Source organism: Mya arenaria, chromosome 7, assembly GCF_026914265.1.
Source record: "Mya arenaria isolate MELC-2E11 chromosome 7, ASM2691426v1".
In the NCBI taxonomy this organism is placed as follows: domain Eukaryota; kingdom Metazoa; phylum Mollusca; class Bivalvia; order Myida; family Myidae; genus Mya; species Mya arenaria.
The window spans coordinates 981,209-999,014 of NC_069128.1; the positions used below are offsets into that span (position 1 = coordinate 981,209).

The window sequence follows — 17,806 nt, forward strand, 5'->3', positions numbered from 1 at the left end:
TCATGTTATTTATTTTTAAGTAGCACACTTCGAAAAATAAACCGCAACAAATCTGCGCCATATCCGATTATCAAGATTTAAGCCGCTTATAGCATAAAGGCGCGGAACCTAAAAATTACATCATTAAGTCGCTTGTGTCCGGGATAAATCTTAAATACCCTATGTCCGATCCTAATTGTAGTCTTTGTCCAGACACAGGGCTCCATTACCAGGCTGTTTTCATAAAGAACACAAATATTGTCAACATTTGTGCTGGCGATAGTCTAATACCCTTGATAAAGACAATATTTGACATAAGCGGCTAATCGATCGATTAAATATGACGTTCCCTGAGGGACACTATAAGATGCCCGCTGTGACGCAATGTTCGGCAATGAAGGACCTGAACGCGTCTTATATTGTAAACAAGTAGACACATCCTCTCCCTGGGCAAAGAATGCTGTCCAGTTTGTTTGTACATATTGTGTAAACAGTCCATTGGCCAAGGTTTATGTTTATGTGGACCGTTAGGAATTTGGAAACATTCAGCTTTCATAATCAGCACATGGCGTCATGTGTTGAACTGGCATTACGAAATTAACAGCCAAAAGAGCTGAAACATTAGGTCAAGGACGGAAACATAACAAATTCCAAGCACATGCTCATTTTTTTTTGTAAAAATGTGTATGATATCCAATGAGCATCCGAATGTATCATCAATGTTTAAATAAGTCTTGGTTTTAACTTATTGCGTTAGTCTCGTGTTAATTTGACTTAACAATATAAATGCACTTTTGTTTATGCCAAACATGTGTGGCTGAGGCTTCATCGCTGTATTGCTGTTCCCATTGTAACCACGTGCTCGAAATCGTACACGGCCCTTTCAAAGCAAACATCTTGAAGAAATTGTGCAATAGGTCTGAAATTGGATACATCATATTTATTTGCTCATATGAAAGGGGGTCGGGCATGCTCAAATGAGTATTTAAAGAGTTGCGGTCCCGGCTTTGTTCTTAAGTATAATTTCGTCAATGACACTGTCTGATACATGGTTAATGCTTGCGACGCTATTTTGCAAAAAGTTGTCCAACTTTTTTTCAAAGTACATTTTTGATCTTGTGTCCCCTGTATTCATCTTTCATACACATCTTTGAATTTGACAATATGGATATAAAAATGGACTTAAGTTGGGAAATGTGAAATAATATATTATACCAATACTGGACAGGCCAAGATTACACCAATACTTAAACTAAGTTTAAGATTTCAGATTCAAACATATTTAAAGCGTCCGTATTTCAAACTGTTACATGTGTGGCAATGGTTCGACCACCCAGACCACTATCTTTGACAGGGTCTTGTTCCAACGTGCAAAAATCACCCCAATCCTCTAGTTGACCATCTCTTGATACATTCGAGATAAATGTGAGATAATGAGAAAATAATGCGCAATGATATCCCATGCTCAAGATAAGTTAAGATAAGTTAATCTTGAATTAAGGCTTATCATGGCTTTCTGTCATTTGAAGCTATTTAGGATCAGATTTTTGAGTGGACCACTGACCAAGGGCTGATACGGGGATTAAGGGGACTTCTGATTGATTAAATAGGTCACATAAAAGTAAAACTTGTGCATATTTCTGTGGTAATATCTAAACTCAGAGCTTTAATATTGAACACTGTGGATTAGTAAATAGAGATTGCATTTTAAGTCTTCCATAACAGAACTTCTTCATTCTGAAGAACACTAACAATAACCATTAGGGTTCAAATCGTAATTAATTCTGTAAAAATATCAAAACTCAGAGCTTGTGGAATAGTAAACGGAGATTGCATTTCCGAATTTCTTCATTTCTGCAGAGCAGCGCACATACTATTTAGAGAGTAACAATTACCCTCAGTCCTCACAATCAACATTACAGTAGTCAGACTTTGTGGGTTGCATTTAAGAATTTCTTCATTTGATTTTCTGCAGAGCAGTGCAGAAATTTAGACTAAGACTAACAATTACCCTCACGCGTCACAAACATCATTGCAGCGTTGTCTATGTGTATTACAATGTTCACATTGCAAAATGTTATTATGAAGCTGAAATGCAAATATTCTGACACTTAGGCAGGCCGGGAAGTGTTTGAGAAGTTAATGTCTAAGACTGTTCCTGCTCCACCCGGTGGCAGATTTCACAATCCAAACACTGTAATCACGTTATCTTCTGCTTTCCCCCGCTGTACCCTTGGGCGAGACAGTTGTTTCCAAGGGTTTTTCTCCTGTTTCTTAATCAAATCTGAATAATTATCTGCTTTTCTCTCGCTTTGGATTAATTTGACATTTCATGATTTCGGAAGCTAGAATTTCGGTTTTGATTCGTTGGTATATTGTTTTTTCACGCAATTAAATGCCCACTGCGCATCCCGCTGAGCACATCCGGGCTTATCGCTTCCCGGCGTTCTGTGTCAGTCTGTGTCACACAGGCGCTATGAGGACGTCACCGCAAGAACATTTAACGCAGTAGTCAAGCGTCTTGCGATTGCTTGCTCTGCCTTCAGGGTGCGGGTACATATTGAATACAAGCTCGTCGTTGGTGCCAAATTCCTAACCTCATTACAAGCAGCCTTAGCAAATTTGTAGATTCCTGCCGCGAAAATTAGGACCGATTAGTTGGTAATTTCATTCATTGGAGTGCAGAAATCTGTTAATTTTTGCGGAACGGCTTAAGTTGTCAAAACATGTTTCCGAAGTTTTGTTTAGATTCTTTGGCTAAACTCCGATATCTATCTCGTGGTATATTATGGCAGGTCGAGCCAGATTCCTTGTCAAATGTTTCCAGCCAGTTTTTGTGAAGGTTTTCCCTAGAACGCTGCATGTTAGCAGTTGCATAAATAAACACCGTGTCTTTTTTAAATCCCATGTCTAACTAACAAGGCAGTGTCATACTTTAATATATATTCATTTGTATAATTATTACGAAACAGGTTCGCAAAGTTCACTAAGTGGAGTTTGTGTCTTGGAACGAAATTGTACTAAATTCAGATAATGACTGATAGATACTAGTATCTGCAATAGTAAGTTTCAGTTACAATCTTAATAGACAATCTATCAAAATGGTCAGCCAGGGGGGGGGGGGGGCTCAGTGTATGCCTCAGAGTCAGATGATGGGTTCAACAGAACAGAACAGAATGGAATGGAACAGAACAGAGCCAAATAGAACAGAACATTTATTCTGTTAGTAGGGTTTTAGCCAGTTTTCAACATTCTCGTTCACCAGAGTGATGATGCTATGCGTTCCATAATATATTTATCATGTTCGAACCTCTGATGAATGAGAATGGGTTTTAAAAGGGGCTGCAGAAAAGGGACAATGTGCTATGGGAGAAAAGGGCACTGATAAGAATATGAACATTATGAATTTCACAGAAAATGTTAGGAATAGTAATTAACTGAGGTAATATCTGGTTTCAAGTGCCAGATATGTCAAGTTTGTATGAATTTATAATTACATTTTGAGTTTTTAACCAAAACATGAGAAGTATTTGATTAGCTTAAGCATTTAATTCTATAAAGGCAAAACGGTGCCCATGCTGGTCTTCATGAGGGCAGATGGGTGCTACCAAAAAATACAGCACCCTTGTATAGCTTTTTAGATAAATACCCAATCAGGCAATAACTTATAAATACGTTTATGAAATAAGTCTCATTGACTTAAAAATATTCAGCCGAAACAAAAGTACACATATATAACGTTGTTTATTTAACCGTAAGAACCATACTTCTAAATTATAATTGTAAAATTTGATTAAACATTTTTAAGGACTATTATCATATTGACTGGCCCGATTTCTTTCTTAATGGTATGTCGAATGTAAGTTAAATCATCAACCAAAAATAGTACCCTCTATAAGTTGTAAGGAATCTGCTCGGACTTGCATCGAATTTGCTTAATTGGACAACAAAAACGGAACGTTTCATATGAAAATAAAATTTAACAACTTTATTCATCGTAATGACAAGTTTTGGAACAGTTTTCTGTCGGCCCAGTTACTGTTGATGGCGAATTCCTTAGATGACCAATCATTCTGTGATCGACTTACGATCCGTGCTTTATTTACCAATGATTCGTCGTGAATTCTCTTTTGTCCAGAAACAACACTTCGCTAGCAGTTTTTGTCAACATGTGGGGACGGACATCGCACCCACTTGGAAAATGTGTTAGCAACATTTACAACATTAATGGATTAGTCAGATTTTGCAATGCGTCAGATACGGATTGGTGATTGGTGCTGAAAACAGTGTATCGCTGGACGTGATGGATTAGTCACAAATAACAAGCACCAAGTGGTAGACATGTACAATCGTCTCCTTGCTTTGATTCGTTCCATAGTTCTTTATTTACTTCATTTTTCCATCTATTATTTGTTCCATATTTCTTGTTGATTTTTTGTTCTATATTTCTTGTGTTTAGATTTTCCATTGTTCTTGTTTTGATTTATTCCATAGTCATTGTTTGAGAATCAGCATCCTATCGAAATCATTATAAAAACTCATAGATGTACAGAAATCGGTATATAGAATCAACGCTTCAACGAAATAATCAAGGAAAACAACGTTTTACCGAAATAATCATAAAGAGAACAACAGCTTACCAAAATAATATAAAGAGAGTTCATTTAAGGAAATATAACACACAATATAATTATGTTTGAAATATGCCAACTGTCGAGTGATCAAATTCATAGTACAAAATAGGTAACGTATACAAATACAGAATCATAGCAATAGCGAAATAACACTACTTTTTCAACTTTCTATCGAAATATCGTTTTGCTGAAATAATCATGCAAAATCAAAATGATACAGAAATGATCATAAAGAATCAACGATTTACTGAAATGACCCGTAGGTGGCAAATATGCCTGAGTACTCGTATTGACATATGAGAAAGTATTAAAACATTTGTGAACTGTCACAAGATTCCATTCCAATTCTAAAATTGATGTAAAAATAATGTTTGCAATAAAATAATAAAACGAAAAAACGTCAGTCGGATGCACTCGAATCCGCCTAAAGCAATTTAAAAGATTATGCTTTCAAATATTTAATAGCCTGATGCACCAATTTCTATAGGTATTGTTCGTGAGCAAATACACGGGTCTACGCTAAGGTCTAGGGGCGGGCAGGGTGGGGGGTTATATAATGGTAGGAAAATCGAACTCATTCACGAATCGTACTCCGTATATCCCTTGTTTGTCAGAATACTGTGTAAACAGACGGGAATAAAATACAAATTTTAGCATTATGATCTGTTTGTATTGAACAACATTTTTATGGACTTAGTCGTTTTGACATTTTGAAAAGGTGGGGTTTCTCTCGGGGTATTTTTTTACCAAGTTCGTTGAGCATTGAAAGCAGATATTGAACCCAAGTATTCATAAAGACATTGGATTCGCGCAGTGAAGAAAAGAGATGTGTTTTGCTTTGGTATGAAACATTTTTCTTGCATAGTCGAAATTGAAGATTTTTTGGCAAGTTTTTAAGTATTTGTGCACTATTGAAAATGTCTTAACAAGGGTATTGGTTTTTATGCGAACCAAGCACCTTAATGTCGATGCATAATTTGAAAGTTTTCAACGCCCGTCCCCCTCCCCTACCAGATAGAACTCTTGGTTGCTTAAATCAGGTTTCGCTCGAAAAAGGGATATTTCTAACCAGGAATAGTTTTAACCCGGTGAAACCCTTACAAGGGGTAGTTCTTACCAGGGGTAGTAACTTTAACCAGTGGGATATCTTGTCTGTTCGTAAAAAACTGTTATTCTCACTGGAGCAAACGCCGGTGATATTCACGGTAAAATAGACGTAATCCCGCGAAACCCCTTGCCTAACTTCTAGTCCATATCATGTATTGCGCTTCAAGCACTCACAGTTGCATGATTCGGTGATTTGTCACTTAATTGTTAAGTTCTGTTCTGTTTAAGTTTAAATTGTATACCACGATGTGACAACTGGGGAATTAGCTCAAGTGGTAGAGCGCTCGCTTAGCATGTGAGAGGTACCGGGATCGATACCCGGATTCTCCATATTTTTAATTCTACCTTTTAGTGGTCGCTTCACTATAATAACAAACATCTGATGCCGTTGTGGATGAAATACGCATTAAATGAAATTTGTGTCCATTGCCAAGTATACATAGCCTCATACCGAACATACACGGTTCGAAGCCCCGGAGGTATAAGTGCCTTGGAATGGTACTATCTTCTTACTACTCACAAAAATGAATGTCACCCAGAGCCCATCGGATAACTCTGGAAATTATAATTATGTATGATTATAAGAGCCATTTACTTATAGCACCGCTTATATTTGACGTCCAGAGTACATTCATGACGTAATGAAACAGGTCCGGTAAACACGTGCCTGACATTCCGTGTCCATAGCGAAATGTAGGATTATCAAGAGCCACTGAATAGTCCTTAACATACCCACAACTATCAGCCACCCGGAGCCCTTGGGGAGCCCCTGGCAGTTATAAGAGTATGATGCGGCAATTTGTCGCTCATTGTGAGCCCACAGTTGATACTTGGCTCTTAATTGATCGTTGGGTTCACGAGGAATAATGGGCTCACAGCGGGAGGGGGGCACTACAGAACTCCTGTATCGTATATCGACCGAGGGATTGTAAAACTCGGTTTTTTATTTCACTAAATCGAATGGTGAATATGAAAATGTTCCATCTGCTAGCTTATATACGACAACTTTAAGCCCTTTTCGTGTTCACCCCTCGAAACGTACCAAACAAATGCTGAAAATATGCGCTGTGTATATTGTCATGCTATACTTTGCGTCTATAATCCTCAGTTTACAAATTGGAAAAATAGTTAATTGGTAAAATATCGTATATTAGCAGTTTAACTTATGAATTAGCGCAATATTGCGTCGTAATGAAAGTGTCAGTTCGGTCTTTTTGAATGGCTATAAAATATCTTTTTAAGAAAGGTATAACAAAGAATGGAAAATCTAGTTGTTCCAAATGTCATCATTTTGGTTTATCTTGTTTTCATGTATGAAAACTGTTTGAATAAATTAAGAATTCCTTTGAGGAAAAGGGCTCTGATGGCATAAAATAAACAATGAAAAAGTATTCTCATGTTGAACAAAAATATCCCCGGTATTTAGCATCTATAATGACCGATAAAATAATATTTGGGGTGATAATGGTGTTTATACTTATCACACATTAATCATAAAGAAAACAAATAACCTTTCGTAAGATCTGAGTGAGTGATATAGTCTGTTTTGAAAAGTACACACAGATAAACGTTCCGACAATTTCGGGGCAGAGATAAAAGACCGTTGCGATCAGATAGTATGGAATATTTTGACAAGTTTACATAGAAAATAATTCACGTGTCAATTCGGTAAATCTTCATGCTTCATCTATTTCAACTTTTGTTTATTCATTAGTCAGATGTTTATCTAATAATTTCTTAATGACGGGGGATACCGAGACTCTCCGAGGGTAAAAATAATGTGAACTCAGGCTGCATCGGCGACCTCCGTAAGGTCACTCGGAATTGTACGGAATTTACCGAATGGACGCCAAATTTTATCAAATTTTAATCAAAATGAAATTTTAATAAGTGTGAAAATGTCAAGTTGTCAGGTTCATGTCAAGGGAAGATGTCATTTTTACACTGATCAAACGATTTAGTCCCTAGAAGATAAGGTCTTTTGACAAGTTTTCGGCCCTTTCTCATAGATGTAATAATTAATCTTTATCCTTTGAAACATCTTTTTTGAAGATCCAACTTCCTTATTCAAAAACACAAAATCAATGGCGATGAATGTGATCTACATTCATGAACACTTTTTTTAACTAACTTAATCAGGCGGTTGTTCACACGTGCTTTAAAGTGACACTCTTATTCAAAATCAATACATACACATGTATAACAAACATAAATTTTGACTGATAAGCCTTTTACTACTTACTAAATAATGCATTTATAGAAAATATTTAAAGAAAACAAGTTTGTAGCCCTCTATTTTATAACAGAAAACATAAAAATATTAAATGATTGGTGAATGCTAAAAGTTTTACTGTGATCTACTATAGTCCCATAAGGTAGAAATACCGTGTTTTATGCTAATTTCTTTCAAATTAATCTCGGTATCCTTCATAAGAACCATTGTTTTCGACATTTATTCATCTTTTTTGGAATATTAAAGCAGCAGTATTAATTGTGCTAAATCTTATTTGAGAGTAAGAGTGTATCTTTAAAATACTGTGATAAAATTGTTCCCATCAAGGAAAGTCCTTGAATCTATATATATTTCAATGTACATGTTGTTATTGCCGAAAAACAAGCGAAACAAAGTATCAAAAGACAAAATTCTAGTTAACTTCCCATCTAATGAATGCAGTTTGACTTTGGCACCGTCATATTTAACTAAGCTTGACGTACAAAACGTCAATTACGCCACTCAAATTTACGTAATTCTATCAAACTCTTAGCAGACCTGTGAAAAATGCATCTATGCTTGCAGCGGTGCCATGCTTTATGTAGACTATGTGGAATTCAACGTTTTCTTGGAATTGTTGCATAATTGGTCCAAGCCGCGTTCCTTAAGATGGAAATGTAGATAGAGGACCCAAAATTAATTGAGGTTGACTTGAACAAATAAACGGTGTTTGGTATGCCTGCTTGGTACCGCTCTTCTCCGTAGTTTAGACAATTTGGTTTGCACGGCGCATGAAAGATTTACGCTCTGTTTATATTCTACCCGCGTGTGTATGTGTTTCTAGTCTGATAACTTTCGGAATGATTTTATTTATTATGGTAATGTTTATGTCTTTAAAACAATGATGGAATACATTTTATAGAGAATTAAAAGTGAGTTCCTGTAATTGTTTTGGTGCTTAAAGTGTATTTTTCGGTATGTTTTGACTAAATTGTTTTTCTATGTATCAGCTTACTTGTGCAAAAAGTTTTTCTTGTGTTAAATCCTTGGCAAAAATCTTTCTCTTTTCTAGAAATTTGCATTTGTATAAAAAACAACAATCAAATACCTAATCAAACAAGAATAACAACATATCTTAGAGGAAAGATTCGTTTTTGCTCAACAAAAAGATTGTTGATTTGACACAAATAAAAATAAATGCGAATAAAAACTGCACAAGAATTCTTCATAAATCAAACAGTTGACTTATTGATACATTCTTTTATCAAAATACACAGTTGAGATCGGCATAAATTCTCATTTCAGTCGAGTATTTCTATTGCAGAATAACCCGGCTATCATTCATCGGTGTAATTAGTAGTATGTTACCGTCGAAGAATGACATTTTACAATATTTCAAAACTAGTCATATTTATCTCTTCAGGAAATCTCGCAGAGTTCTAATCAGCCACATCAAAACGCCTGTCAATCTTCCAGATAACTCAGATGAACAGATCGGGGAGGAGCTTGCAATCGCACGTGACTGTGTGGATAAATACGATTCGCTGAGAGGGAAAATACTTGCGTGACGTCACATTGTGGGATTCGTTCTTATGAATACATCTGGAGATGCAGACGATATCTTATGTGAATTTCAAAATATAAATTGGTTGAATCAAGAAGTATTTGAAACGAATGTTGGATTAATGATCGGTTGTGACATTGATAGAAAGTTTTTCATACTCAGCGAAGAACTAGACAGTGTCTTGTGGCGATTTCAGATTAACCGTGGTTTGAACGTTACAAACTGTGAACTACTAATACGAACAGGCAGACGAACGGAGACTTAAGGTATTAGCCAACAAGGAAAGTTTGGACGATACTGATCGAAGTTGTTCACACTTTTCACACCTTTAGAGCATTGTTTGAGTTGGTGATCTCATTAGATTTCTTAATTAGCGTGTCACTAGTGTCACAGGACATTGTCGAGGTGCTCATCCAAACGATCGAACTATAAAGACGAGGTAACCAAACGATTTTGAATCAGAACAAATTTGTTTAAGCAAGAAGAAGTGCTTAGATTGTGTATGAAATTTAATACGAGCTTAGCTTTTCGGATTAACGCAACGGGCGAAGGAAAGAGCCAGGGATCTTTGGGATTTTGGAGTGCACAAGAAAAATAAACATATTTTAAGCTTTAAAAAGTTTACTTAGTGTTGGGTGACGCCTGAAGCAGGGCTTGAAAGTTTACTCGGACATAAGGAGAAATTGACACGAAGTTTGCTGTGGGTTTATCCGCAAATAGTGCTCGGAATTTAATATTCTGAAAGTAAATTTTACAACCTGCTGCTCGGATAAGATAACTTCACCGGTAAGCATTTTCCTTAATTTTTTACTTCATGTTTAACTTTCATTCAGCATGTTCTTTTCACTATTTGTGTAATATTGTTGAATGTTTGGAATACTATTGTCATAAATTATGTATATACTGCTAAGATACGGATTTATTTCGCCTATAAACCACTCTCAGCCATAAATATCCTTCTCTATCTTTATTACTTTCTTTTGACACACAATTTATCATTATAAATTCGTTAAATATTACGATATTTGTATTTGTTATATGGGTCAAATTTGTTTATATTTTCTCATCATTAAAATTGTTTCGCTACCAAGAAAGCCTGACTTTAGGTCTGAGCTGTGTTGAAACATTGAAGGGCCTTGTTTACAATTTTACATATTAACTTATAAACAAAATGAAATTCAATCCACAACCAATGTTAAATACGGCTATCATGTTACGACATTTGGATCACTTTATCAAACTTGGCCAGGAATTGGGCAGATAAAAATGTCTGTACGGACAACTGACCGATAGTGACCAGTAGATTTGCCACTATCTCTTGCCCAGTATAGATACTGATAGTGTCAGGAACGGAAATCTAAATTTGTTTTGGAATAACTGCAATCTGTAGGTTAGTGAATCCTAGTTTTATGTGGATAATTATTGTTATAAATATAATTAATATTTCACGTACAAAATCAAGTCATTATATTATAGTTTTTTAATGACGCTTGGCAAACATTATGCTATTAAATTTTTGTATTCATAATACTTTCAGAACGAATTTTATTGGTATATGGAAGGTTTTCAAAACTCTAATTTTGAGGATTTGACTATGATAGCAAGGAAGTATATATGACATAAATTGCTCACAACCGGCACAAGTATATTCTCAAAAATAAATTCATTTAAATCCCTCTTCAGTTTTTTAATGACACCGATTAAACAATAGAAAAGGATGACATTAAATAATTTTCCCTTGTAATTTTCAATTAGCAGGAAGTTATATTTACTTATTTAATTGATGTTAAGTGTCTTCTTTGTCATGTTCACACGTGAAATGCGCTATAATTGATAGTACACATCTCTGGTTCCGTTTTAAGCAAATATAGCCAGTGCATTCAAAACATGATGTTTCATTTGGAATAAAATACTTCATATAAATAATGTATTAGATATGTCGCATTGTTTTTTGCAAGACTGAGCACGTGCAATACGCATATACTTTAATAAATGTATGATTTATTTATCATATGCACGAAAGTAACTATAAAATCATAAATATTAGTTGTTGTTACAAATGTGTAACATTTTGCATGCATTTATAGAATGGTAATATCTTGGCTACATGCTGTTGTCTGGTATTTGAAGCCAAACAATGGTACGCGGTTGAATACGTTAATTCAGAACCATTCTTGGATGCTGCGCATAACTCACATTGTCAGATTTTTTTTTTCCTTTTTTCAGAACCATAAAGAACGCATGGAATCATAACGTTCCATCGAACTGTAACAGCAACGTACGAAATACGTTTCTGACGACAAAAACGTTACTGAGTGATGATGGCGGTGGTTATCAAGGCTACCGGAAGTCTCTTGGTTTTAGCGGTCATCCTTTGGACGGCGGAGGCTGCTGTTGCGGACCGGAAGCAGTGCCAGGAAATTACGATTCCGATGTGCAAGGGGATTGGCTACAATTACACCTATATGCCAAATCAGGTATGCAATTGAAAAAAAAAATACTGAACGTTTTTTAATCTTAATATTTATTAATTTCTTTCTTCGACAGTTAACTTAAATGTCATCTATAATTTGATAACAAATCAGCATCAAAATAATTTCAAAATATATATGTATATTTGAACACACGAAAGCTTTTTCTTAATGCATAAAAATGAAGGACATTATACATCATACACATTTTTGTAAACGCCCCAAATTCAGTGCTAGTGCATTAATTTCATATGTTTGTTGTTTCATTTAGCCCAGGGATGTCTCCATGTAAATAAACTTAGTTTGTCACATTGTGTAATATACGCGGTGGTATTTTAAGCTTTAAGTAGACGCGTTTGGAGAAAGTTTTTTGAAGCCATTAGAAAACCATGTGCTCAAAAATTATTCTTTATCGCAAGTGGTTGATACTATAAACGATTATCGATTACGAAAATGTGTGGAATTTGGCAAGAATTTCTATAAATACAAATATGTATGCTATCACTTAACACTTTTCTGATTTTGGCATGGAAATATTGTGATAGTGCGCGCTTATATTGCAATCTACATGCGCCGCTACTTGGTGTAAAATATTTCAAATACATTTTAAGTGATTTTTGATATTTTATACAAACAAAAAACACTAGGTTTCTAAAGTTTTCGATCAATCGTTTATGATAGACTGGATATTATCAATATGTAGTTTTAATAAAAAAACACTCTTCACTCTTTAAATTGAATTCATGAAATCGATTTTATTGTTGAGCATGTTTATTGAGTCTTTTGTGAAATATCGGCAATTTTTGTTTATTTGGAAATGTTTGTGACAATGAATTATAACCTTTATTTCAATGGTCAGGCATTAATAATAAAAAAAACATGGTCATAAATATCATTTTGTGATCTTAAAATGTCTTAATTGAAAGTAATAATGACCGATTATCATCATGTTTCATGTTCTAATCATGACTTATTTACTATCAAGATACGATCTAACATTCAAATGTTGACAAAGTTATTATCATACTGATGCTGATACTGATGCAGATAATAACATTATAGCTTTACTTAAATAACCCGAGGCCCTTTTTCTATTTTGACGTTTTTAACTTGAACACCATCGTTAGAAAGCTTTCGTTTTGACAGGATAAAAACTAAGAAGCTAACATTATGTCTCAAAAGCATAATGTTTTGACAAGCTTTACTAACACGGATCTCAGAATTGACAACCGGGCCTCAAGCCAACGATAATTTGGACACTTGGGAAAACACTGACCAGTCACCTTGTGTAAATACCGGCCTCCCTAAAGAAAACATTGACGATTTCCCGGTACCTAATGATGTGAATGCGTACTGTACATTATGTTTTTCTTTGATGTGTTTAATTACGGTCAATCGTTCGTGCATTTTGGACAATTACTTCTTGTTTCCGCACCATGACCCGCCATTAGCACGACCAAAAGAAAAAAAACAAAAACAGAATAACATTTTGAACGTATCATTCAAACTATAATTTGATTTTAATGGATACCTTGATCGCAATATTGCATTTACCCGGGTCAACATGTTTTAAATTCAGAGTCACACCTTGAAAAAAAACCTAACAAAAAACCGGCACGTTTAACATCCGGCGCCCGGTATCTCTGTATTGTCAGACTGCCACAGTATCTCCCCACAAGCACACATCTGGCCTCCTATCTGCCATGCAACTGTTCGTGTCTACTGTCAGACGTGAAGTGTAGGAGTTTTTTCTTGTGTCTGTGCATTTGTATTGTTGTTAGGGAAGTTACAGGTTTATGTCTTGTAAGTTGTAATTCCATGTGCCAATTAATTAGATAAGGTTGGCTAACACTTTTCGATCCAAAATCGGAAATTTTACAATTTGTAAGGGAATGCAAGAATGAGTGAGTGAATAATTGTATTATGAATGGATCATTGTGCCAGTGAATGAAACAGTCAATAAATGTGTGAATGAAAACAAATACACTTAAATGAAAGGACACCATATTCAAAAACAACATCAAAAACACAATCAACCGATCAACCATTTAGTAATGCTTCCTAGGGTATTCAATATGATAAAGTAAACGAATGAATGATAACGTGATCCCTGTTCTTTCAGTTCAACCATGACAGCCAAGACGAGGCGGGGCTAGAGGTCCATCAGTTCTGGCCCCTCGTTGAGATCCAGTGTTCCCCGGACCTCAAGTTCTTCCTGTGTTCCATGTACGCCCCCATCTGTATGGAGAACTACCAGCCACATCTCCCGGCTTGCAGGTACGTTTGTTTACAATTCTAACAGGTCGTGTTGTACTATGGTTATTAGTAACCAGTACTTACACAGTAGGGTGGTGTTTTTAGAATGTTCGGCAGTGGTTTTAGAGAACGGTTGCTTCCGTTTCCGGTAAAAGCTAGATTTTAAAAGCCTTTTCAATATTCTATTGCTCTAGTATTGTTCATAATATTATAATTTTGACCTTAAATATTTTAATATTTTAAAAATTTAATTTATGTACCACTAAATGTTTGGTACCGAAGTATTAACTTGACAATATAATGACTTATTAATTTTACATTGCCGTTTTTGAATCTTACAGATCAGTATGCGAAAGAGCAAAGTCCGGCTGCGCGCCGCTCATGCGCCAGTACGGATTCGTATGGCCTGAGCGCATGGACTGTAGCCGCCTCCCTCGATACGGTGAGGGAAAGCTGTGTATGGACCGGAACATTACCGACTCTTCCGGTTCCGGTAAGGGCAATCCCGACCGTGTCAACCCTGAACTGAAGCCACGGACAACGACATTTGCACCACCGCGGACGGTTGTTCCGGGTGCGGACGACAAATACAAACCGCATAAACCAGACGGTAATACAGAGATTACTTGGGATCCGGAGCTCCCCGGACTACCCGACCTCTCAAATTTGCAGCCAATCGATGACCATGTGTGCATGTGCAAGTGCCGCTTCCAACAAATTCCTGACACAAGCTCGTACTACGGGAAGCTAACAACCGGTGGGATCCAAAATTGTGGCATGAACTGTACAAGTCCGTACCTTACAGACGATGAGAAAACATTTGCCTCCTTCTGGATCGGCCTCTGGTCAATCTTGTGCTGCCTTTCGACGGCCATAACCCTACTGACATTCTTCGTTGATATGTCACGCTTCAAGTACCCTGAGCGTCCCATAATCTTCCTCAGCGGATGTTATTTCATGGTGTCCATCGGCTTCATCATCCGGATGGTGTTGGGACACGAGGCGGTCGCCTGTGACGGTTCAACGATTCGCTACTCAACGACTGGACCGGCGTCTTGCGTAACAAGCTTCTTACTCGTGTACTTTTTCGGAATGGCCTCTTCCATTTGGTGGGTGATTCTGGCCTTCACGTGGTTCCTTAGCGCTGGACTGAAGTGGGGCTCAGAGGCTATCTCAAGTTATTCTCAGTATTTCCATATGGCTGCTTGGTTGGTTCCCAGCATAAAGTCAATCGCGGTGTTGGCACTATCTAGCGTAGACGGGGACCCAGTCAGCGGTATCTGCTATGTCGGAAATCAAAACATAAACAATCTTCGAGGATTTGTGTTAATTCCCTTATTTGTATACCTCCTCATCGGATCTTCGTTCTTAATCGCTGGATTCGTGTCATTGTTCAGAATCCGTAATGTGATCAAGCACCAAAATGGTGGAAAAATTGACAAACTTGAGCGATTCATGATCAGAATAGGTGTGTTTTCACTATTATACACAATTCCTGCCACTATAGTTCTAGCGTGCTATTTCTACGAACAGCATTTAAAAGACGATTGGGAGAGATCTGTCACGTGCCCCTGTATGGGACCGAAATCCAAACCTGACTTTGTGGTGTTTATGTTAAAATACTTTATGTTACTGGTAGTCGGAATCACAAGCAGTTTCTGGATTTGGACCGGAAAGACTGTCGAATCTTGGAAGAAAGTGTGCAATGGACGACTGTGTTGTCAGAATTCGGACTATGCCTACTCACAACCTCCAATTAAATACTCTCCCACTTCCGGTTCAGCCATTTCGAGTATCCACAAGCCACTTCCGGTCAGTCATTGTTGAGTCATGACGGACCGTAAAGAAGGCAATTAAGAAATATCTTTAGATTCTCACCGATTTTATTTATTTCAATAAATGTCTTTTCGTATTACATTTCAGTACAGTACACTTAAAAATCTCTAATCTGTTATAAATTAAGGATAAAAAAGATACATAATACGTTACATCACGGACCGATACACCACTGGTTTATTTGGCGTGATTACATGTATACAAGTGTACTTTTACATTTCCGGTGAGGAGCTAAAGTCGATTCTTTATTACTTCTACAGTTTCGTTCAAAAGTGACAATCGTGGTTCTTGGACTGTGTTATGTAAATTATATTGTTATTATTAAAATTGTACATATGTGTATCTTATTACTATTATTATTATTATTATTATTGTTGTTGTTGTTTAGGGCATATGATCTTTTTGTTGCCATGTTTTTTTCCGTGAAATATTTCAACTAAGATTTTTTCCATATTGTTTCTTCAAACCTTTCGATTTTCTTCTTGTTTCGTTTGAAGATATTTTTGGAACTTATTTTCTTTGTTCTCGCTTACAAATTGACATTGTATTAACAGTTTCTTTTTATTATACAGCCATTTGGTTAAAGCTTTAATCTGTGTACAGAAATCCAAAATGTAGTAACTAGTATTGCAAAATTCGACGGCTATGATTGATCGAAACTACCCGAATTTCGGAAATCGAAGGAAAAGTTTCTGGAAATTTCGTCATATTACGGCATTTCTCTGAACTTTTCCATCTTTTTTACTGCCAGATATGTCTTGTAGATCAAGTTCAAAACGCGGGTGTGAATTGTATTGTTGCTTTTTGTCATTCCAAATCTTTGCATTGAGATTATATCACGGAAATTCATTAAAATTTCTTTCTTGTGCAATATTAGGTTTATTTAGTTCACAACCCTTTTAGCTGCGTTCAATCCTTTTTAACTGATTTTTATTCACCTTTACTCACACTTTTCCACTTGTCGCGAAAATTGGTGACATTGTCTGAATCGGACACGAGGCTATTGAGCAACCAATCAAAACTTACCATTGTGCTCACGTGTTGTACAATCATTATTGATACGTCACAGTTGTTTTTGTTGTTAAATAAATAAAATGTTCAGCCATTTGTACGACGATCGCCTTTTTAAGGAAAAAGATTTGTTCTCTTTTGCATTTATATGACTTAAACAATATGTACTTACTGGAATGAACATTCTGATTTTTGGAAGTATTTAATGGGTAACTGTTGTGTAAATGAAAGCAAGCTGTACATATTTCTGCATAATGATAATTCTGGCAAATAATTATGTATATATTTGTTAGTAGAATTTGAATATTTTTGAAGTGTGAATGTGTAAATATGTTGTTGTAAATGACGAATTTGAGACGAAACAAAAGGTGCTATATCAGTCGACTGAGGTGCGACCTTCGATATCTTAATATGTATTATTGAATATAATTTGTGTCATATGTACGATGTACATGTTTTGATGTCATTAAAAATGTAAAATATTTATATCTGTCTTGGTATTATAAAGAATTATGCATCCCTACAATTTTCCCAATATCATGCTGGGGCTTATTGTACAACGTTAAAGCTGGCATTGTTGTATATACATGAGGATATATAAAAGCACCAACGATTTCCTTCTATCATTTGACCTTCATATAACGCAATTTTAGAGTAATTCATATGATTGAATTATAACAGAAAATCATTCTAATTACGAAGGGAAGGCGGAATATGTATCCATATTTTGCCACAC

The 17,806-nt window shown here is 36.0% G+C and overlaps 1 protein-coding gene and 1 non-coding gene across 7 annotated transcripts in view; both read left to right on the forward strand.

Annotated features, from left to right (window-relative positions):
• Window positions 1-17,556, forward strand: part of LOC128241877 (frizzled-5-like) — a 52,413-nt gene extending 34,857 nt beyond the window's left edge. For 2 of the 6 annotated variants that reach the window (XM_052958993.1, XM_052958995.1), the window contains 4 exons: window positions 9,356-10,282; window positions 11,723-11,973; window positions 14,090-14,244; window positions 14,565-17,556. In XM_052958993.1, the coding sequence (XP_052814953.1) occupies window positions 11,815-11,973; window positions 14,090-14,244; window positions 14,565-16,050 (1,800 nt within the window). In that variant the 5' untranslated portion in view covers window positions 9,356-10,282; window positions 11,723-11,814 and the 3' untranslated portion in view covers window positions 16,051-17,556. Of the gene's footprint in view, window positions 1-8,710; window positions 8,908-9,355; window positions 10,283-11,722; window positions 11,974-14,089; window positions 14,245-14,564 lie in introns of those variants that run through there. The other 4 variants (XM_052958996.1, XM_052958992.1, XM_052958994.1 and 1 more) reach the window with 4 other exon arrangements.
• On the forward strand, window positions 5,978-6,050 carry Trnaa-agc (transfer RNA alanine (anticodon AGC)). The gene has a single exon. It is a non-coding gene; the product is annotated as a tRNA-Ala (tRNA).
• Window positions 17,557-17,806: the final 250 nt, after the last annotated feature.